The 23401-nt window shown below is 42.3% G+C and overlaps 1 protein-coding gene across 1 annotated transcript; it reads right to left on the minus strand.

The window, feature by feature from the left end:
- Positions 1-706: 706 nt before the first annotated feature.
- Positions 707-22809, minus strand: LOC119817533 (oogenesin-1-like). Its single transcript, XM_038334843.1, is given in 5 exon segments — positions 707-1022; positions 1025-1105; positions 1108-1367; positions 2178-2267; positions 22747-22809. Coding segments are annotated over 5 exon segments (576 nt in total). The 5' UTR covers positions 22749-22809; the 3' UTR covers positions 707-879.
- Between the last annotated feature and the right edge of the window lie 592 nt (positions 22810-23401).

A 23401-nucleotide genomic window follows, 5' to 3' on the forward strand; every position in this document is an offset into this window, starting at 1 on the left:
AAAGATGGTGTCCTCCATAAAGGAAATTTCCATCACCCACATTCTCTAACACTCTAACACTGACTCTCCTCAGTGAGCCAGATGCGATGAAGCTCCGGCCCACTAGAATCTTCCCGGTAAGGCACCACTTCGTGGTGCTACACAGATTATTAAATATGGGTTAGCCAAGATGTGAGTAAGAGGCTGAAACTAATGGGCCAGGCAATGTTTAAATGAATACAGTTTGTGTGTTGTTATTTCGGGGTATAAGCTAGCCATGTGGCCGAGAGCCAGGCGGGATGAAAAGCAGGCCTGCCCGCAACACCCCACTACAGAACAAAAAACAATAGAATGGGATCCCCAAGCTGTGTGATTATCCTGGACTACACTGCTTCTGGAGCTCCAGCCAACCATAGAATGATTCATTCTCCTGCACATCTTTGGTTTGAGAATTAAATACACTAAGGATAATTGAAAAGGGTGTTGGCCTATTTGAAATATAAATAGATAAACAGATTTGGAAAGCTTCCCCATGAGAAGTGGATTTAAAATTATAAGCACACTAAAAGCATGTCCTCAGTGTTGTGAGGAAAAATCACTCAAAGCTTATTTTGATCCCAGCGCTTCTGCCTCCACAGATAGCAAAAAACTCATCACCGGGTCCTAAACAAATGGGTGTTGAAATCCTGGGAACAAGTGGGCTGTGTGCTGATGGAGACACACTAGCAACCCCACAAACTCAGCACATTTATTATATGCAATCAAGGATACACACAGTGCACATACACTCCCTACACTAGGGCTTCCATTCCCAGTACCAGAAGCAACCTTATCCTACTTATGGGCAAAGGCAAAGTCTGGCATCCAGGTCATAGAGGAAGAGGGTTGAAAATAGACCCATCAGGTTCTTGTAGCAAAGGAAACTTTCTTCAGCTGTCTTTTGGCCCTGAGCGCGGGACAAAGTTGCTTGAATCTGTCTCTGAGTATTGTCATGGAGTCATAGCATTCCAGAGAGGCAGGATACATCTCCTGGGTCAGCTGCTCAGTTTGGCTGTGTGATGTAGAAGGTTCTTCGGGATAAGCAGAGAGATATCATTCTGACAGAAATTGACCTTGGTAAGCTGGGACACTGGCTCAGGGCAGGCATGATCACATTGAAATGGAAGTCCCTCATGCCACACTCCTCCAATTCCAGGGTTTGCAGGGTACTTGTGATTCTATCTAAGAGAACCCAAAGGGGCTTAGGGCATAAAGCAGATAGCACTACATTGCTCAGGTTCAGATGTCTGAGCTCACAGATGTTCAGGCTCTGGTTCAGGTAACCCAAGTCTGACTGTGAGAGCCAGCAGCAAGTGATGGACAGGGTCTCCAAGGGGGTATTCAGGTACCTAGGGAGAGATCAAGGGATTAGTTAGGCCAGATGGTATTTGTGAAGTGTGTGAAGATTTCTCATCTGCCCCACATAAGGAAAAATGGGTGACATGTGTTCAAGCCACCACTGATTTAGCTGCAGCTCCAGGATACGGTCTACATCTACAATTTTGAAGGTCTCTATGGCCGTATGGACAGACGAATCCCAAATCTTCAGCTTTTTGCAGCATAAATAAATGAAATCTTTTCACTGCTAGGCCCACTGCAACAAGAATCCGTCACATTCACTGAAAGTGGCCTTCACGATTTCAAGATCAGTTACTATCATTGGCTGCTTTTCACTCATGGGTGGTGAGCAGTCACCTCCATGGTTCCAGCCCTAAAGCTCCAGAAGTCAAAGCGTACATTCATCAAGTCAAGCACTCTGAGTTTTGACATCCTGTTTGTAAAACAGGAAGAAATCCCAGAAGATAAAACAAGATACACTGTACAGTCTACTTCTTATCCACATCTCATATCTGCTTTCCCTTCCAAGTCTTTGCTTTTTCCCTTTGCCTGGTATCAATCCCAAGGTCTCATACTCAGTGAAAATGGGTCGTTGCCATCTCTAGCCCAGTTTCATTTCCCTCCATTCCATTCCCATCAACCCCTGCCTCATTCCACCTGTGTCTGGGAGCCTGACAGGGAGAGGCCTACTCCTCAGTGGCTATGTCTACTCTTGTGTCCTCCACATTTGCCATCGTATGCCCAGAGGGAGTACTCCCTGTCCCCAGTGTTGCTTCTCTGCACGTGCAGAGCCATCCTCATCCTACCTGGGTCATGCTTACCTGGGATGAACCTTCCCTGTAATCAACTCATCTAGTCCATCAAGCAGAGCTTCCAAAGTCTCCAGGTGGGGGGGTCCTTTATCAGGGCTCCTGCAGGAAAGCATGGGAATGGCCAGGCAGGCACCATGGCCCTCAGGAAGTTTGTACGTCTATTAGTGAAGGCACCCTCAAATATTGTTGGGAACAGCGCTACAGGCGGGTCCTTCAGAGTAGAAATGAACAAGGCCTCCTCCCTCAGTGGGCCTCTATCTTGCCAGCTACATGAGTCTGGGTGGGGCCTGGTCACCCAGCCTGACTGGTTTTCAGAAATAATGATCCTGATTATTTCTGGCAGCAAAGATACCATTCACAAAACTTAGGAAGTCTTTCTTCTTCTCATGCAAGGACCTCTCTGGGCAAGATCATGCTGTGGTGATTATTGAAAACCTTCAAGGGCCTGCCTTGAAGACTTTCACTCTGGGTTCAAAAAGAGAAGCCACAATAAGCATAGAAACGAAAGTTTGATAGCTGTAGAAAAAGAATCTTCTCTCACACTGTCTTTCTATTCATGTGCTCTTTATTTTTTCCTTCCTAATAATTTATAATTTATTTGCTCTAATTCTCTGTCTCATTTCTTAGTCCAATTCTCTGTTATAATATGGTTTCAATTTATTCTTGTTCTAATTACTATACATTATTTCTTTTTATTCTTCTTCTCCATCTTATTTCTTCTCAATCTATTTATTCTGCCATTAGAAATTCCCAAGCATCATATATATCATATACTATCATACTATCATTATACACTATCAACTTGTTAGCAATAAAAAAATACTACAAGGAAAATTCTCAGGGACATAGGCATTCTTTTAAGACATGTTGCAAAACTTATCACCTACTTTGTAGCTACCCACAGCTGTAACTGTGAAGATGTCCTGGCTGTCTTTTAAAGGGAGAAAACTAAACTATTGAGAGATCTAAGGAAAAGGCAAAGGTTATGTGCATTATTTTACAATTCTTAAGTGTGAATAATAATATCTGGACATGGTTAGTCAGTTAGATGCTATTGGTCTTTTGAAAGGCTATGATAGAACAAAGACAGACATGCAATACTGCTCTAAGTCATCATAAATCCTCTGAAGGAAGCCAGGTGATGGTGGTGCCCATCTTTAATCCCTGCACTCAAGAGGCAGAGGCAGGCAGATCTCTGTGAGTTTAAGGCCAACCTGGTCTACAAGAGCTAGTTCTAGAACAGGCTCCTAAAGTCACAGAAAAACCCTGCCTTGAAAAACCATAAATAAATAAATAAATAAATAAATAAATAAATAAATAAATAAAAACAAATTCTCTGAAGAGCTTAGATCCTACAAGACACCTGCAATTTCATAAGTAAAATCTCTGAAAGTTTCATTTGTGATCTCCAGAAGATTGTGTCTCCAGAAGGACACTTGTCTGGCCAACTTGCTCTGTTAGTAAGGCTAATGATAGAGAACAGACTTTCAAGTTTTTCACCATAATGTGAAGAATATAGTAGAGAGAGAAGTCATTCTTTCAATCATCCAGAAATATGTGTGCCCATAAGCTTGAGGTATAATCATGAGATTAAATATATATATTACATGAAAATGCATGCTTATAGGGAGATATCATAGCTGTTATTACAAAGCAAATTTACAGATTAAAAACAATTTAGAGTTTTCAGAGTCAGTGGTGCTGCCAGCTTTTCCTCCGTCTGAGAGTAATTTCTCGGGTGAGTTGACATCTGAATCATCAATGGTCATAAGCTGTAACTGGGTCATGGCCACAATAGCTCATGATAAACTCTCCTGACAGGTGTTGGTGAAGGCCTCAGCTTTCACATTTTGATCACTATCTGTTGGTTTTAAAGTCATCCTTCTGTCTGGGGTGTGAAGCCTGTCAAAATCATGTTCTTTCCCAAATACCCTATGCAATTCCAAACACAGAGCAGGTGAATCCATTCCCACTGAGAAGCAGTCAACATGAAATGAAGAATGAGCCCAGGTGTTTGGTTTTCCATGACCTCAAATAAAGTAAAGGAAACTCCCAGTTTCTCAGCTTCTGAGTCTCCATTCACCTAGCTGACCCTTCCTGAAACAATTGAGAGCATCTGAGAAATGGGCATCATTAGTTATTGACTTTGAGTGTCAGTTATCACTGTACTGATGTTTCAGGAAGGAGGCAGAAGGACTGCAAGCTTGTACTCTGTGCTCCAGAGATAGACAGGGTTGGAAAGAAACAATAGAGGCAGTAAAGCTTCAGTATCATTGGTGTGGTCGGCGACTGGAAAGCATTGGGAAAGACAGGACTATGGGCTGGAGATGATAATTTACATGCTACAGTCAGGAAACTCACTACTTCAATGTGATGGTTGGTTACTTCAAGAATTCTAAAACATCCTACCTGCTGTCTCTAGAAATTAATGAAAGGCAGCTGTAGAGAGGAGTTGCGGGCAGGCCTGCTTTTCGTCCCGCCCGGCTCCCTCTTGGTTAGCTTTACCTGAAATAATTACATGGAAACTGTATTCTTTTAAATACTGCCTGGCTCATTAGTTTCAGCCTCTTACTCACATCTTGACTAACCCATATCTAATAATCTGTGTAGCACCACAAAGTGGTGCCTTACCAGGTAGATTCTAGCGTACATCCATCTTGAGCTGGAGCTTCATCGCGTCTGGCTTCTCTCTCAGGAGAGGCACGGCGGTCTGTCTAACTTAGGAGAGGTGTAGCATCTGACTGAGCCATCTACCTCACTTCCTTCTTCCTGTTCTGTCTACTCCACCCACTTAAGGGCTGGCCAAGGCAGTTTCTTTATTAAAACAGAAGACCCTCCCACAGGCAGCAACAACAAAAAGCATGAAATCTCAAATTAAGAGTAAAATGATGGTTCACAGTTTTAATTTGAACACTGAGACAAGAAAAACAGGATGCTTCCTGAAAGATTGAAGACATCCTAGTCTTCATGATGGGAACATGAATCAACCAGCAGAGAAAAAGAACTTCTTGTTATTGTTTGATTACAGGATGTCAGCCCTAATAATCCTGGAACTCACTCTGTAGACCAGACTGGCTATGAATTCAGAGAGATTGCCTCTGCCTCCCAAGTGTTAGGATTAAAGATGTACAGAACCATGTCTGGTTAAATTGACCTTAAGATTAGCACAAGCTGGGTATTGGTGGCACATGCCTGATCTGAACACTGATAACAGATCTCCAATTCCCAGCAGGGTAGACAGTGACTACAAAGAACTCCAGGATCCAAGTCTCAGGGCTTCTCTGACCCTCATACACCTTTCCACAGAACCCTCCCCTTTGTATCCACACCCTCCCAGCCAAAATCTGCAGTATGAACAATTGAGGCTCCGCCCACTTCTTTTCGGATTTAGATCGCTTCTAGGAGTACTGGATGAGATCTCCACCAATGAAAAGAACTAAGACTAGAGCCATATTTACAAGCTCATTCATTCAGTTTGGTTTTCTGTTCGTTTTGAGACAGGGCCTCACTGTGTAGCTCTGGCTGTCCTGGAGCTCACTATGTACCAGGCTGACTTGAACTATTTGAAACCCTCCAGCCTCTGGCTTTGGAGTACTATGATTAAGGGAATTTACCACCATGCCTGGGTAATGTAAGGCTTTAAAAGTATAAAAATAGCTGGACATTGGTGGCTCATGCCTTTAATCCCTGAACTCTGAGTTCAAGCCCAGCCTGGTCAACAGAATGAGTTCCAGAATGATGAGAACACAGAGAAACTGTCTCAAAAAACCAATACCTGTGTGTGTGTGTGTGTGTGTGTGTGTGTGTTGTGTATATGAAAGGGGAATCTTAAACTCATCAAAGGTATTGTGTGCAGGCAAGGAGAGGTTTGTGGTGGATGGGCAGGCAGGGAGGAGGTTGTGGGGGAGGAGCAGGCAGGGAGATGCAGTCTTGACTTCTCCATCAGTGGAAGGTGGTTCAGATGGGATCAGATCAGCACACAGCCTTGAGGATGTAAAATGGATAATGGGGCCTAGCTGTAGTAGCTCACGCCTTTAGTCCCAGTACTCCAGAGGTGAGGCAGGTGGATCTCTGTGAGTTTGAGGCCAGCCTGGTATACAAGAGCTATGGAGCATTTAAAATTGATTACCTAATTCCACATTGCTAATCTCAAATACTGTTGAAGTAGGAAAGTTCTCAACCACTGCCCTGTCTCTCCCTTTCTGCACTGTGAATCTACCAGCTTCAAGCTTGACCTATGTACTCTTGCACAGATCCCTCTTCATCTATCATCATACACTGAAAGTCAGAGAGCCTGAAGGTCACTCATTAGCTGGTTTATTTTTCCTTCTTACTGACCAGTCAAAGCCCAGTCCTGAAGGAGTTCAGGACTATCTACCCAGCACTGGGCAGCTGTGTTCAAAGCAATTCTCAATTACATAGCATGAGGCAACAATATTACAAACTCATAGTCTCACATGCCAGGATGGCAGAGCCTCCCCCTCCCCAAGTAATCTACACTCAACAAAGCTCAGAGGCCAAGGGCCACTACCCAGGTCACCACATGGACTAACAGAACCTGTCTGATTCATGGAAGACACAGCCCCTGTCTTAGGTCGTCTCCCACATGGAGCTCTTACCCATCCCTGAGTACCATGTACCTCATTTATGAAAAATCCATGACCTGCCTTAGGTTGTCCCAGCCTGTCAGAGATCACCCATCACTGGTCAAGTGGAGGGTGGATGAGGGGCATTTTTGTGAGGATTACCAGTCATACAGTCATACGAGGGGTCCAGATTCCTGAGTGGCCAGCATATAATAGTATCCCTTGGCCTGATGAAATTCAACTGCCTCCAATCTTTGGTAGATAAATTGTGTGATTTTATTGAATATACAAAGCCCAACAGCACGGAGGGCAATAAGGAAGAGCAGGGGAAGGATGTAGGCCCATATTTCTACATGGTATAGCAACCAGAATCCCAGGCCATAGTTTGCACCTTCAACACAGGAAGTAGTCAGTCACCTAGCCTGTCACCATCCCTAACAAAGGGTCAGGATGTTGTTCTGCTCCTTCTTTGTAATTTGGAGGATGTCTGAAAAGAGATGTTAATTCGGCCTATGTGACAGAGCTGGCACATAGAGCAGGAAGACATGACAGAGTAGGCATAGGTAGATGTGGATGTGACCACAACCATTCACCTGGTTACCTAGAAAACAGAATGCTAATAAATTTCCCCCTCAGTTTGTGTTTTGGTATATGAGGCTGTTTGGAGAATAAACACAGAGGAATTTTCAGGATGTGAACTCAGGATTTAATGAGGGATCACTGAAAATCTCCCTCCCAATAAAGCCATGTGAGTTGTGTCTTTAATCCCGTGCCTCCCCTCTGGTTCCAGAGAAATTATTTAGGGTCTAGGCTGGCCCTGGACCCAAACAGAAGGAAGCAGGGTAAGAATCCATGAAAGCCCATCCACAGGAGGTTGTCCTGAAGGTCTTGCCATCTCTGCTCTAGGTCTCATTAGATAGCAACAGCATCCATGTCTTCGATTGTTTCTGGGAAAGAAGCAGAAAGGCACTCCTCAGGGGTGGAACGCTCCCTGAAAACATCATTATCATTATCCCCTTGTTGGGGTAAATAGTTAAGATCTCTAGCTGGTACCCAGATGAGCCTCTTTTCATTTTGAGGGAAGACACATGCAAACCCTTTTCCTACAGTGAGGAGTTGGGTCTAGTCCTCTCCAAGACCCAGTCAAGGGGTCCCTCCATTTGACCCAAATAGAACTGTAGGTAACTAATGAAGACCAATGTTTTTGAAAAGGAGACAGATATTTATTTTCTCTAGAGAAATTTAGAATATTTAGGGTCAGTAATGCCTTTCTTATTTGATCATACAGAGGTAGGGGCTGCCCTTTTTGCTTTTGTAGTTGAGACTTAAGTGTTTGGTTGCACCTTACCACGATGGCCTGTTCGCTTGGATTATATGGAATGCCAGTGGAAAGAGAAATTTTCCAGGTTTATAGAAAGTCTCCAAAGGCCTTACCAATAAATCATGGGCCATTATGTGTTTTAATTGGATAGGTAAGTCAAGGATGTATGTATGTATGTAATGTATGGCTAATACCATGTTTGGATTTCTCTCTGCCATGTGCTGAAGCCCAACAGGCTTGGGAGAGGTATCCACTGAAAGAAAAATGTATTTAAGCTTTCCAAATGGAGAATAATGTGTAACATCAATCTGCCAGAGATGGTTGGGGTGAAGCCTTTGAGGATTGATCCCCACATTTTGGAGGAGAGGAATCTGGAGGAAAGGCTAACAGGACTTACAAGTCTGGACAACTTTTTTGAGGTCTTTAACTGGTACCTAGGTCCCCCTTTTAAAGATAATATCATCTGTCTGTATTAAAATTCCTGTAGGAGAAATTCTGGAAGGCAATATGTCTAGAATACAATTAAGATTTGGATTCACCCTATCCACATGTGCCTCCTATAATTTCTTCTCAACAATTGTCAATTCCTTTTCTGCTTCAGCTGTTAATTCTCTGGGACTAGTCTAGTCTTTATCACCATCTAAGGTTTTGTGTAAATGAATTATTAAATCAGGTATTACCCCAACAGCTGGTGGTAGACTGGAAATGTCTCCTAACAATCTTCGAAAATTATTAAGAGTCTGCAACTTGTCTCTCTTAATTTGTGCCTTTTGTGTATTAATTTTCTGTAAACATGTTTTATAACCTAGGTAACTGACAGAATCTCCTCCTCTCTGTATTTTGGGAGCAATTTGTAATCCCCATTTTGGCAAACTTTCTTTACTTCTTCAAACTTTCTTTCTAAAGTATCTATGTTTGAATCAGATAGCAAAATGTCATCCATTTAATGGTAAATTATAGATTTAGGAATTTTTTTATGTATTATTTCCAATGGCTGACTTACAAAGTATTGGCATAGGGTGGGACTATTAACTGAGTCCAGTCTTGTGGCATTGCTTTGTTACTGGAAGCCCATGTTTTGACCATTTCTCTAACAAAGGACGAATGTATTACATAAGATATAATTGCTTTTTTAATATCCTTTAGATCAGTCATACGTATGGACTCCCATGTATATTCTTTGACTACCTTAGGGTATTTGGTGCCAGATGTTCTTTCTGATGATATCACCAGAAAGGCAGGTAGAACTCTGGGTAAGCTATCCTGGAGTTTGGCAGGTACTGATGAGGCAAATTTTGTCTTTGTACATTTTGTCTCTGGTCATCAAATTCGATAAATTCCTCAATTTTTTTCAAATCTATTTACCACTGCCTTTTGTAAAGTCTGGATCTCCAGTCCAGTGTTCTGGTCTAATGCCCTCATTGAGGATTCCAAGGTGTAAAGTCTGTCTAGTAGCGATAATGTCTCATCCTTGGACATAATTTTATAGCATGCACAGTATCTTCCTGGAGAGACATTCTATCAGTCAGTCTATCATAACCCTTCGACAGAGTCCAATTAATACATTCAACAGTACAGATTCTGTCAGACAATGTCTCGGTACCCTCTGTCATTGACTGGGTTTTGTTTGTCAAATAGGCTGTGTACTTCTCCAGAATGTTGAATTTTCCTTTCAGTAGATTACTATCAGTCCATAAAGACTGTACCATTTCCAAAAGTACACCATTTGACTGGGCTTTTTAGTCAAATTGTTCATATCCTTCTCCAGAGTTTCGAATTTTCCTTTTAACTGATCAGTGTCAGTATGTAAAGGCTGTATTATTTCTTGGTCCTATTATCAAACCATGTTTTTAAATATGGAGACCAAAACTAATCCCCAGAATCAAATATAATGATGTAGGAGGGAAATTGTATAAGTCTTGTATGACTTCATACATAGTATAAATAAAACAGCTATTGAAACACTAAATGGTTAAGTTGTCTGTAATCTTGTACTTTTAAATTATAAATTTATGGGCTGGAGAGATGGCTTAGTGGTTAAGGGCATTGCCTGCTCTTCCAAAGGTCCTGAGTTCAATTCCCAGCAACCACATGGTGGCTCACAACCATCTGTTATGAGGTCTTGTCAGAAAGAATATTGTATACATAATAAATAAATAAATATTAAAAAAAATTATAAATTTATAATTCATATTTTAAATTATGAATCTTACTTGTGGTTGATTTTTGAGCTAGAGTAGATGCAATAACCGTTACCTGCCAGTAGATGTCATAGCACACTTGGAGCCACATGGCCAGTCTGAATCTGATTTTAGAGTTAAATGCCAAAAGATATGCTCAGATTAAAAATAGTTATTTAGTGTAAATCACAGACTGTGTGCTCTGCAGATATCCCTGACTGGTCAGCGGCCACACGAGCACTAAAATAGCAAATGCAGACAAATTGTTAGAAGCAGCGGAACAGCTGTCTCAGACCAGAGAAGCCCGCGTGTCGCCTGAACCATGGAAAAACTGGACCCAGAGCAGCTCCAAGTCCTCGGGCACCTTGGCCCTCTGCGACTGTGTGGCTCTGAGGCGTTTAATGAGGAAATATGAAGGACCTCAGCTAGCGGCTACTCAGGGCCTCTGGAGGAGCAGCCAGTACTCTTAACTTCTGAGCTTCTATGCCCAAAATGAATGGCACGGAGTCTGTCCGTGACGGGTCAGAGCTCCTGGAGACTCACGGTCCCGGTTGGGCCCAGCTATAGAGGGCGCATTGCCACTGGCCGTGGACCCAGAAGTGAGACAGTAGCAGCTAATCAGGGCCAGGAATTCTATACCCAAACGATGGGAGCCAACTGTTGAATTTAGCTCAATTCAGGAAATAACCAGGCTAACTAAAGTGTAAAACAATTATATTTTCATTTATTATAAGGGGAAAACTCATGAAACAGAAATGGGAAGTCCAAGTTCTGCTGTGTCCCGTGAGAATCACCCAGAGAGAGACTGCATCTAGTCCATGGATCAGTTTTCTCCCAGGCTCCAGGAAGCCACATCTTAACTAGGTCCACCTCGTAAAGACAATTGGCTAACAAGTCTTTCTCCATCACATAATAATGGCAAATAATTCTTTAAACTGTGCAGATCCCTCCACCTCATGTGAAATTGATTTTTATAGGCATTGGCTCCTCTCCCCATAGGAGAGGTATGAATACAGCAAGGGAGGCCTCCAAGATCCCTCTGTCAGTAAACACTGTAAAAAATGGGGTTAGGTTGAGACAGAGAAAGCTTAAGGGGCCTCCACTCCAGTCGAGAAAAGGAGCTCATCCATTGTGAGGGCCATAATGGCAATCAATTTTTCCTGAGAATCCATCAAGGGCTATGGCAATTCTACTATTATTTCTCTGAAGCAGGTGAAATCAGTGACTTTAAATGAAACAATAAGGGAATGAGGTTCTGTGCCAAATGTCTTGACCAAAATATCCCTGCCTTTAATGATTTGCAATCTGCTATCTGATTGGTCATGGAATAGACCCTGGGAACTCCGCCCATTGAGAGGTAAACCCAATGAATTGGATCCCCCTCCTGTGTTAATAAAATGGGGCACAAGGTTTCCCCAGGAAAGATATATAGGAAGACAGGTGGGTTAGGATCAAAGCTCCTCAGAGCCACCATGTCAATGGGCTGTTGGACCTGATGTAAGATCTGTCGATGGTGAGAGGATAAAGTAACTTGGGATGAGAGGTCAAAGCCCTTTAGGAGCTCAAACAACGGAGCCAACTATTACATGGAAACACATCCACAGCCTCACCCAATTTATCTCTCCTAGTAACTTTTGGAGCTGAGGTAAGGTGTAGAAATCCTGAATGTCTAATTTGGGTTTGGTTGGAGAAACTGAATCAAAGGATAAGATGGAACCTAAAATTTTAAAGGGAGGAATAGACTGAACTTTATCTGGAGCCACCTTGAAGTTTTTACCCTTTAGAATAGTACGGCAATTAGCTGTGAGATCACAAAGGCTTGATGAAGTGGGGCTTCCCGAAATAATATCCATATAAATATAGAATAAAATATTGGGATGTTCCATCAAGGAGGAAAAGACATGTAACATATAATACTGACACACGGGGGTAGGCTGTTAGCCATCCCCTGGGGTAACATACTCCATTTGAACCTCCGATCTGGGCCCTGGAAGTTGAGGGCAGTGAGAATGCAAACTTCTCCATGTCATCTGGATGTAATGTGATGGAGAAGAAGCAATCTTTAATATCAACAATTGTTAGGTAATAAGTATTAGGAATGGCAGGTATCCAGGGGAGTCCCCTCTGAGGGGTCCCAAACAGTATCATCCTCTCATTAATTTTTCTTAGGTCATGTAAAAGTCTCCAGGAGCCATTAGCCTTTCTTTGTGGATTGGATGCTTAAAAGAAATCCCACACTAGCTCAGAATTGAGAAATATATGGTTATTTATTTAGGGGTAAACTCATAAATCAGAATTCTCTGCTTGAACAGAGATCAAATCCAGCAATCCAAAAGAGCAGCCGGGGAAGAAGAAGGGGAACACAGGCTCTGCACCAGCATATATACTCTAAGAGGCCACGCCCCCATAGGAGGGTAACCACAAGCTGTAAGGCTCCTACAGCTTGTGGATGGCTGGACATGCCCCAATAACAGTTGCTGTTTAACCGGGGTATCAGGTTGTTGTAACTTAAAAGAAGGTAGAGGCCACGGCTCAACCCACAAGGGGTCACCAGGTGCCCATTGGATTTCTGGCACTAGGGAGTGAGCAGTGGCCCTTAGTATGGAGGTGAACCTGAGGATTAGGGCGGGCAGCTGGTCCCTGTTTAAATTGTAACTCATATTCTTTAGTGTAAAAGGCCTTATGGTCAGTGGTAATACACGCCTCAGCCTCCCCGAGGATATCTTGCCCAAGGAGGTTGGCAGTTAGGTCAGAGACCACGAGGGGGCGCACCTCTCACAATTACGACTGGAATCATCCAGGGTAGCCAGTTCATCGTCTCACAGATGTAGATTGCCCGCCCACACCAAGTAAAGGTGGCCCCGGGACCAGCTGTCAAGGGGGGGAGGGGTCTCCTCTTTTCTGATGACCGTGTGATCAGCCCCAGTGTCTATAAGAAACCTAAAGGTTCTATCTCCAATTGTTAGGGCCATCTGTGGTCTTAGTCCAAGTATCAAAGGTACTGTCCAGTGTGCTTTGACTGCCCTTTTCCTCTTATTTAACGGGGCTATGCTATGGATGGCCCCCGGGGGAGTTTAAAGGCTTCCCCTGGAGACTGAACTTGGACCTGCAATCCCTGGCCCAATGGAATCCCTTTCTGAACCGGCAGCATGGGGTGTGTGGCACACCAGACTTGGTGGGAGCTGGCAGACTGACTCTAGCCTTATTAGGACATTCTCTTTTGAAATGGCCTCCCCTTCTACATGCAAAACAAGTCTGCTTTTCCCCTATAGTTACTTGCTATATTAATCAAAGTTGCCATCTCTTCCTTATGTATGACCTGCATGGCAGCGGCCATAGTCCTTGTTTGGTTAGATATTAAGCCCAAGTCCCAGGAAGCAATGACCTACTTCCCCAAGCTGTGATCCCTAAGTCCCGCACATGCTAGTTTATGGTCGGCATTCATTCTGTCCCACACCAGCATTTGAACAAACTGGTCCCTAAGTTCCCCAGGGGGATATTTTCTCTGAAGGCTTTTGTTAACCCTTTCTATAAAGGATGTGAGGTCCGTGTCCAGCTTCTGGGCAGTTAGGCTTAGGAAGTTATACTGGACCTCATGCCTGGGCCTCATGAGGCCCAATACTCCCAGAACACTTCCTGTTCCTCTTCCAAGACACAGGGTCCTATGTGTACACATTCTATTGGCCCAGTGTAGCCAACCCTTTACTTCATAGCTAGGAGGTCCTACAATCAAACACAGGTCACATTCAAATAGTAATTGTTGTTAAACAAAAAGAGGCCATGGGCTAGAACACAATGAAGGGTCCATAGGAGGGCTTAGAGGCAGGAAAGAGATAGGGGAAATAATGTAAGCATAGTCCAAAAAATTTTCTGTTAAAAAATTTAAACAGGCTTTATGGCCAGGTGCTCCAGAAACTAGAAATTTGTATTACAGCACACAAATACTACTGACATTTCTCTCGGGATATACATCTTAAAACTGGAAAATACAGTCATGTTAGGCAGGGCCACATGTATCCAGTTCTTCTGTTTTGCTTGAACTAGAGATCAGAGGGCAGAGATATTCACTAGTTAACCATAGAAGCCAGGCAGTGGTGGCACACACCTTCAATCCTAGTACTTGGGAGTTCAAGGCCACCCTGGGATACACAAGATTGAATTAATCTAAAAAGATAAACAGCCAGGTAGTGGTGGCTCAAGCTTTTTAACCCCAGCACTAGGAAGGTGGAGACAGGAATATAAGGCAGGTAGAGACAAAATCTCAGCTGCTCATTCAGTCTCATGATTCAGAAAGACAGGATCTCCCCATTCAGTCTGATGTTTCAGCGAGACAGGGTCTCCTTATTCAGTCTGATGATTTGTAGAGACAGGATCTCCCCATTCAGTCTGATGATTTGTAGAGACGGGATCTCCCCATTCAGTCTGATGATTTGTAGAGACGGGATCTCCCCATTCAGTCTGATGATTTGTAGAGACGGGATCTCCCCATTCAGTCTGATGATTTGTAGAGACGGGATCTCCCCATTCAGTCTGATGATTTGTAGAGATGGGATCTCCCCATTCAGTCTGATGATTTGTAGAGACGGGATCTCCCCATTCAGTCTGAGATTTCACAGAGGTAAGAAGTCTCTGGTAGCTGGCTGCTCTGCTTCTCTGATCTTCCATTTTTCACCCTGGATATATGACTCTAGGTTTCTATTGATTAAAACTAATAAGGATTCATGCTTCATACTCGTGAAGGGAAATCTTCACAGTGGGCAGAAATTTGGACAGTACATATGGTCATACAGTTTGTTTGGAAGGAGAAATGGCCAAATGTGCAATTACCTACTGAATAATGAGCTGTAGCCAATAGTTAGAAACTTGGAAAGGTCATGATTGGAAAATTGGTGAGACAGATATCTGGTAAATAAGTATATGAATAGATCTCTCCAAATGGGCAAAACGTATGAAGATACTTATATCCCGTGTAAATGTACACCAAAACGTTACTTCAGCTGAGGAGCTCAATTATCAAATAGATAGGAGGACTCTGTGACTGCTAGCCTCTTTTCCCAGTCATTCATGTCATTGCCCAGTGGGCCCATCAACAAAGTGGCCGTGGTGGCAGAGATGGTGTCTATGCATAGGCTCAACAACGTGGACTTCTGCTCACCACAGCTGAGCTGGATACTGCTGCTGCTGAGTGCCAAACCGGCCAACAACATGGAGCCAAATACATGGCACCGTTCCCTGGGGTGACCAGACAGCAAACTAGTGGCAGGTTGACTACACTGGACCAGTTCCTCTAAGGAAAGGATATAAAATAGGTCAACCAAAAATTAGACCCCAAAAGGTGCAAATTAGAATAGACTGATTGCTGACTCTTAATGACTTTCAAAGACTTCTAGGAGACATTTCCTATCTAAGGCCCACTATTGAAATTGAAAAAAATGAACGGGATCATTTGGTCAAAACCTTAGATGGTGACAAGGACTTATATAGTCTAAGAGAATTATCAGCTGAAACTGAAAGAGAATAAGCTTTGGTGGAAAAGAAATTAGAGAATTCACATGTGGATTGTGTGAATCTGAAGTTTAACTGCCTTCTAGTAATATTACCCCCTAAGCATTCCCCTACAGGAATTTTAATGCAGAGCGAGGATAGGATCTGAGAATGGATGTTTTTAACACATAAACAGAGCAGAAAATTAAAAATTATGTGGAAATTGTCTCTGAGTTAATTCTAAAAGAAAAATTGAGACTTCATCAATTAGCAGAAATAGACAAAGCAAAAATTATAGTATTTATAATAATAATAAAATTTACAAATTATGGGCAGAAAGTGAACCCTGGAAAAGAGCTTGTAGCAACTTTTTGAGAAAGATTAACAACAAATATCCCAAAAATAAGAGAATTCAACTTACAAAGAGAATTAACTGCATCCTTCCTCACATTGTAAGGGACACACCACCTACAGTCTATACTGATGCAAATAAATCAAGAAAGGCAGGTTACAAATCAGAAAATTTAAGTAGGTGTATCAAAGCCCTTATGATTTTGTCCAAAAGTCAGAATATATGCTATTCCCATGGTATTAATGGAATTTACAGAACTTCTCAACAAAGTAACTAATTTACAGTATGCAGGAGTTGTTTTGCATATTGAAACTGCTGATATGTATACCATATGATTCAGAATTGACTTAATCATTTATTCATTTACAAGAAATAATCAGGAATAGGAATCTTTCCATACACACGGCACACATCTAATCCATCTAATGTCTGTCAGGTGTTCAAGCACAAGGTAATATAGAAATCGACCAATTATTGATTGGAAATGTGTTAATCTGCTGGAAGCCTCAGAATTTTGTAAAAAAAAAAAAACCCATCACATCAATAGCAACAGTTTAAAAAAAAAACTTTTCCATCATGTGGCAATAAGCCAAGGAAATTATAAGGCAATGCCCTACTTGTTCTTTACACAACAAACACCACTACCTGCAGGAAGTAACTCAAAGGATATTCAAAGGAATGAAATCTGGCAGATGGGTGTGTTCCATTCTGCAGCATTTGGAAAACTGAAATATGTACATCATACCACTGATACCTATTCAGGTTTTCAATGGTCAGCTGCTTTGAGTTTGGAAAAGGCTGATTTGGCAATCACACATTTGCTAGAAGTTATGGCCACCGTGGATATACCTATACAAATAAAGGCAGACAATGCTCCAGCATATGTATCTAAGAAAATAAGAGGTTTTTTTGCTTTTTTTATTATATAAAGCATATTACAGGTATACCACACAATTCTAAAGGGCAGGTAGTTATAGAAGGATCAAATTGAACTCTAAAGTTTATGCTAAATAAACAGAAACGGGGGCTGGAGAGATGGCTCAGAGGTTAAGAGCATTGCCTGCTCTTCCAAAGGTCCTGAGTTCAATTCCCGGCAACCACATAGTAGCTCACAACCATCTGTAATGAGGTCTGGTGCCCTCTTCTGACCTGCAGACATACACACAGACAGAATATTATGTACATAATAAATAAATAAATAAATATTTAAAGAATTAAACAGAAAGGGGTAATAAGGACTCCCAGAAATAGATTGCATAGTGCTTTATTAACTTTGAATTTTCTAAGTGCTAATGAGGAAGGGACGACAACCGCAGAGAGACATTGGGTAAAAACTACAGAATTAAGTCAGCCGGAATGCTTTAAAGATGTGTTGAACACAGAATAAAAACCAGGATATGTATTAAGTTGAGGAAGGGCTTTTGCTTTTGTTTCCACAGAAGAAGAAAAACTGTGGCTACCATCAAAGTTGATAAAGATTCGATTTGAACAAGAGACAGCACGTAGGAGGAAGAGGTGATAGTTGATCAAACAGCATGGCCATTCAATGTAAACTGAAAATGCTTTTCATTTGATCAAATAGAAATTGCCCAAATTAGGCCCAAAATTAGGGCTGGGGAAGGGTATTTTGGTTTTTTGTTTTGTTTTGTTTATTGGTTGTATTTTTTTTTGTCTTACCGAAGAATAAGAGCTTAAACATAAAAAAAAAAAACCATAACCTGTAATCTCTACCACATCCCTAAACTTAGCAACTAACTCTAACACCTGAACTTAAAACCCTAACCCTAACACAGCAACAAAACCCCTTTAGCCCTGATCCTCTAAAGCTACCACTAAACCTAACCCTATAACATTAAACCCTCCATCACCGAACCTTCTATTCCTATTCTGGACCCCAAAACCCTAACACTTACCCCTAAACACTAGCCCAAAACTCCTTAATCCAAATGCTATCCCTAGACCATAACCCTAAATCCTAACCTGAGTACCCTAAACATAAGTATCCTAACCCATAACCTGAGAACCCTAATACTAAGCACAAGAACCCTAACCCTAACTCAAACCATGAGTACCCTAACATTAAATGAGATTATGTTGCTCTAACCCTGAGTACTCTACCCTATTACTCTTACCCAGTAACCTTGTAATCTTTATCCTAACTCTCTAACCCTAACCCCAAAACCATAAAACAACAAAACCCACTAATCCTAACCCCTCACACTCTAACTCTCTAATCCTCTAATCCTCTAACAATCTAAACTTCTAACAATCTCACCCTCTAACCCTTATACCTAACCCCTAAACACAAACCTAACCCCCTAAAACTAACTTTAACCATAGCCCTAATGCCAGCATAACCATAACCCTTATTAACCCTAACCCATCTGTTGCCCTGCCTATTTCCCAAAATTTAGTTAAGCTTAGGACAGCAGTATTGAAGAAAGTTGAACATTTGGTATCAGTCACTTCTCTTCCTTGCTTGTTCAAAGTCAAAAAGCATAGACCTGGCCTTTTTAGGCTACTTTGTAACACTCTGTACTGCTTCGGTATCAGTCACTTCTCTTCTTTTGCTGTTCAATGGAACAAACCATAGACCCAGCCTTTCCAGGCTACTTTGTAATACTCAGCACTGGTGGGATGCTTGTTCCAGCCCCATCTCACCAGTAAATAGCACTTTTAGAAGACTACAAATGATGGAGAGAAAGACATAAAAACAGTTCAGGTACTTTAGCACACCAATTAAAATTAAAATCAGTCTTGGGCTAGAGAGATGGCTCAGTGGTTAAGAGCACTGACTGTTCTTCCAGAGGTCCTGAGTTCAAGTCCCACCAACTATAACCACATGGTGACTCACACCCACCTGTAATGAATCTGGTGCCCTCTGCTGGTCTGCAAGGACACATGCAGGTAGAACGCTGTATACTTTAAAATAAATAAATCTTAAAAACCACAGTCTTAGGTCAGAGGCACAATTCCAGAGCTTCTAACAGTTCTTGTCAGAACTAGCCACTCACCAATAAAATAAGAATAATATTGAAAACTTGGGAAAAGATTTTAATCAACATAGCAATGTTGAAAGGTGTCTTAGTGCCGGGCGGTGGTGGCGCACGCCTTTAATCCCAGCACTCGGGAGGCAGAGGCAGGCGGATCTCTGTGAGTTCGAGACCAGCCTGGTCTACAAGAGCTAGTTCCAGGACAGGCTCCAAAGCTACAGAGAAACCCTGTCTCGAAAAAACCAAAAAAAAAAAAAAAAAAAAAAAGGTGTCTTAGTGTTTCTATTGCTGTAAAGAGATGCTATGACCATGGCAACTCTTACAGAATTGGGGTGGCTTACAGTTTCAGAGGATTAGTCAGTTATCATCATGGTGTATCATGGTGGCATGCTGGCAAGCTGGCAAATATGGTGCTGGAGAAGTAGCAGAGTCTTACATCTTGACTTGCAGGAAACAGGATGTACTTTGACTCACTGGGCATGGCTTGAGCATATATGAGACTTCAAAACCCACCTCCACAGTGACACACTTCTTCCAACAAGACCATACCTATTCCAGCTGAAGGTCATTTACTTTCAAATCTCCATAAAAAGATAAACATTTTAGCACATCTTCAAGATAGAAGAAAAATGGGACAGGGGACAAAGGATATGCATAATTAAGCAATCTTTATTCATATATGATCTGGTTGGTCATTATGTCAGTTCTGCTTTTCTGCTTTTGTAGAAGTCTAGAAGTCCTTGTTTCATCGAGTGGTGGTGGCGCACGTCTTTAATCCCAGCACTCGGGAGGCAGAGGCAGGTGGATCTCTGTGAGTTTGAAGCCAGCCTGGTCTACAAGAGTTAGTTCCAGGACAGGCTCCAAACCTACAGAGAAACCCTGTCTTGAAAAACAAAACAAAACAAAACAAACAAACAACAAAAAATGGTCCTTATTTCTTTTACTTTCTTTTTTTTTCTTCTTTTTTGTTTTGCTTTGCTTTTAGGGTGTTGTGTGTGTGTGTGTGGTGTGTGTGTGTGTGGTGTGTGTGTGTGTGTGTGGTGTGTGTGGGTGTGTGTGTGGTGTGTGTGTGTGGTGTGTGTGTGTGTGTGTGTGGTGTGTGTGGTATGTGTGTGTGTGGTGTGTGTGTGGTGTGTGTGTGTGTGTGGTGTGTGTGTGTGTGTGTGTGTGTGTGTGGTGTGTGTGGGTGTGTGTGTGGGTGTGTGTGTGTGTGGCTGATGATGTTTTTGTTTTTTTGTTTTGTTTTGCTTGGCTTGGCTTTGCTTTTTCAGACAGGGTTTCTCTGTGTAGCCTGGGCTTTCCTGGAACTCATTCTGTAGACCATGATAACCTCAACCTCAGAGACCCACCTGCCCCTGCCTCCTGAGTACTGGAACTAAAGGTGTACCCTCACCCAGGTAGAAGTCTTTTGTTTCTTAAAAGAACAATAATGTGAGAGGTGATTGTTCTTGTTGGGTAGTGTTCTTATCATGGGGTGATCTGTGAGGCTATGTTATTTCTGTAAGTGAAGGTGACTCCACATTTGAGACACGATTAAAACACTTTTCAGGTGCCTCTTAGGAGACATTGTAAAGGAGTATATTGTGAAACCTGACAGGAAGATGTCTCAGTCTTATGTCTACAGCCTTGAAAGGGAATGAGATTGATTAGGTTTTTATATAGACACTCCTAGAATGATTAACACGCCTCTGTACAGTTACATGGAAGTGAAACATGAAAGGAGACAGTCGAAGGCAAAGATGTTGGGTTTTTACCTTGTTCCCATTCACCTTATGGCCCCACGAAGGAGTCGTGCTTTTCTGCAAAAGCAATGGCTTTTTTGTAGGTATAGCTAGGGTGATTTAGAATCTCATGTACTACAGACTAGCCTCAAATCAAATCAAAGATGGCCTCAATCTTCTTATCTTCCTACTTCTACCTCTGGACTTCTAGGATTACAAGCAAGCACCATGCCTGATTTTTATGCCATATTGGTGTTCAAACCCAGGACTTAGTTCATGTTAGGCAAACTTTCTACTAATACGAATGGGTATAATTAAAAAGGAAATTTTATTATGTTGATGAGAGTGTGGTGAAGTTGGAGCCTCATACCGGCACAAATGTAAAAATATTAAACACAGAATAATCGCCCAGCCCAAAAATATATACTGCGTCTTTGGTTACTTTGCATCACTATGAACCATTAATAGGAAACCTCAGACAATCCAGTCACTAAGGCTGTTTAGGGGAACCTTTAAGGATCTTCATTCCCTACATCTAAAGCAAACGCTCAGCCCTAGAACCCACTGTTTCTACACGGTGAGGCTAGGGATCAACTTTCCCAAACCCAGACTCTTTCTCTACTTTGGCTCCCTCACTTCTTAGTCAGGCATCCAGGGCAGCAGCTGTTAAGTGTGTGAATCCTATATCTTCTCTAGGAGTATATTCCATGAAACCTTCTGCTTCAGTAGACCCCTCCTGAACAAAACACTCTTACTAGTTCTAGGAACGACCTTCAGCAGTATAGCCTGTCCCCAGTAATCTGACCTTCTTGCATGCTTGATATAAAGGCTGGATAATGACAACAGTTGTTCTGCACAGTCTATCCAGACTGAGTGCCAGTGAAGGTGTCAATCCCAAGGTTCAGAAGTTCTGGCAAAGACTTCAGGTACCGGCCTAGCTGTCCCTATTAATATATCAGAGTATTGAGTTGAGTGCTCACCTTCAGTTCCTGGCCTCAGAGCAAGTGCCTGGCCTTGGCTAAGGGTTTGGCCTGATTTGGATTTAGGGCTATCTGCTCTACTTTTCAGTTTGTGCTGTCTCCTGTGGCAGAAGGTGGTTGTATTCAGCACAAATGTTTACTGCATTCAAAAGCCTATTTATCATCCTGTTCTTTTAGCTAAGAAAAACAGGGGTCTTAGGTAACCAGATTCCTGCCCTTCAACTGAGATGGCCTCTGGATTAGAGACAGTTGGGAACACATTGGAAACATAGCTAGCGCTCTCCTTCATACCCCAACTGTCACCTAACTGCAATGCATGGAAGTGTGGAATGGTGTGAGGTTGTCTTACAGAGAGCAATAGTAAGACCACAAGAATCTCTGCCCCAGTCTGCAGAAAATACCAGTGCCAAAATCTCTCACCAGTGTCAGACTAAAAACCATAGTCTGTCACACATGCTTCAGTCCCTGACACCTCGCCCCAAATCTTGGAGAACCCTCACTGACACATCTTGTTTTCTCTATCCCTGGTGAAATCTACAACTTCAAAACAGTATAATCATTTTGTTTGTTTGTCTGTTTGAGACAAGGTTTCTCCGTGTAGCCCTGGCTGTCGGAATACACTCTGTAAATCAGACTAGCCTCAAACTCAGAAATCTATTTGCCTGTCTCTGCCTCAGGAGTGCTGGGATTAAAGATGCGTGCCACCACTGCCCAATTCATTGTAATTGGTTTTTTTTTTTTTTTTTTGAGCTGTGTTTGGTGGTACATGACTTTAATCCCAGCACTTGAGAAAAAGAGATTAGCAAATCTCTATACATTCAAAGCCGGCCTGGTCCACACAGAAGTTTCAAAACAAGCAAGAAATAATTTTAAGATGCAATTTAGGACTGGAAAGATAGTTCAGTGGGTAGGGGCGCTTGTCACCAAGACTGTATACCTGAGTTTGATCTCTGAGACTCACATGATGGAAGGAGAGATAAGACTCCAAAAATTGTCCTCTGGCTTCTGTACTTATGCACACCCACCACACTCCCCTGAAACACACATAAATAAATAGTATTTAGAATAACTTTTAAAAGTCTATAATTAGAATTCTGGTCCTGTTCTGGTGTGTTGGCACACGCCTTTGATCCCAATACTCAGGAGGCAGAGGCAGGTGTATCTCTGTGTGTTTGAGGCCAGCCTGGTCTGCATAGGGAGTGCCAGGACAGTCAGGACTACATAGGGGGACCCTATCTCAAAAAATATTTAAAAAGTAGGGGTTGCTGGGCCTGTGTAATAGTTGAGTCTGGCTCTGTAGTAGACAAGAGAAGTATAGCTTACTATGAGTCTCTCAAAGGTTAAGGAGAGGTAAGGGCTTTAGGACATTTCTCTGGAGTTTGTGTTTGGACTTGATTCTTCACCCATGGAACCCATCATTACATGCCCTCTTTTAGACCCCGGAAACTCTGAGGCCAAGATCCCCATAGACCGGACATTTGGGGAAGGGGCATCAAACCTGTAGCAGGAGGCAAAATGTAACTAGTCTCTCTGCAAAAGCTATACCCAAGTCATGACCTCTGAAGTCTCAGTATCCTGAGAGGGCAGTGGGCATTGGCTTCAGTATTTATGTGAGG

This window comes from Arvicola amphibius, chromosome 6, assembly GCF_903992535.2.
Source record: "Arvicola amphibius chromosome 6, mArvAmp1.2, whole genome shotgun sequence".
In the NCBI taxonomy this organism is placed as follows: Eukaryota; Metazoa; Chordata; class Mammalia; order Rodentia; family Cricetidae; genus Arvicola; species Arvicola amphibius.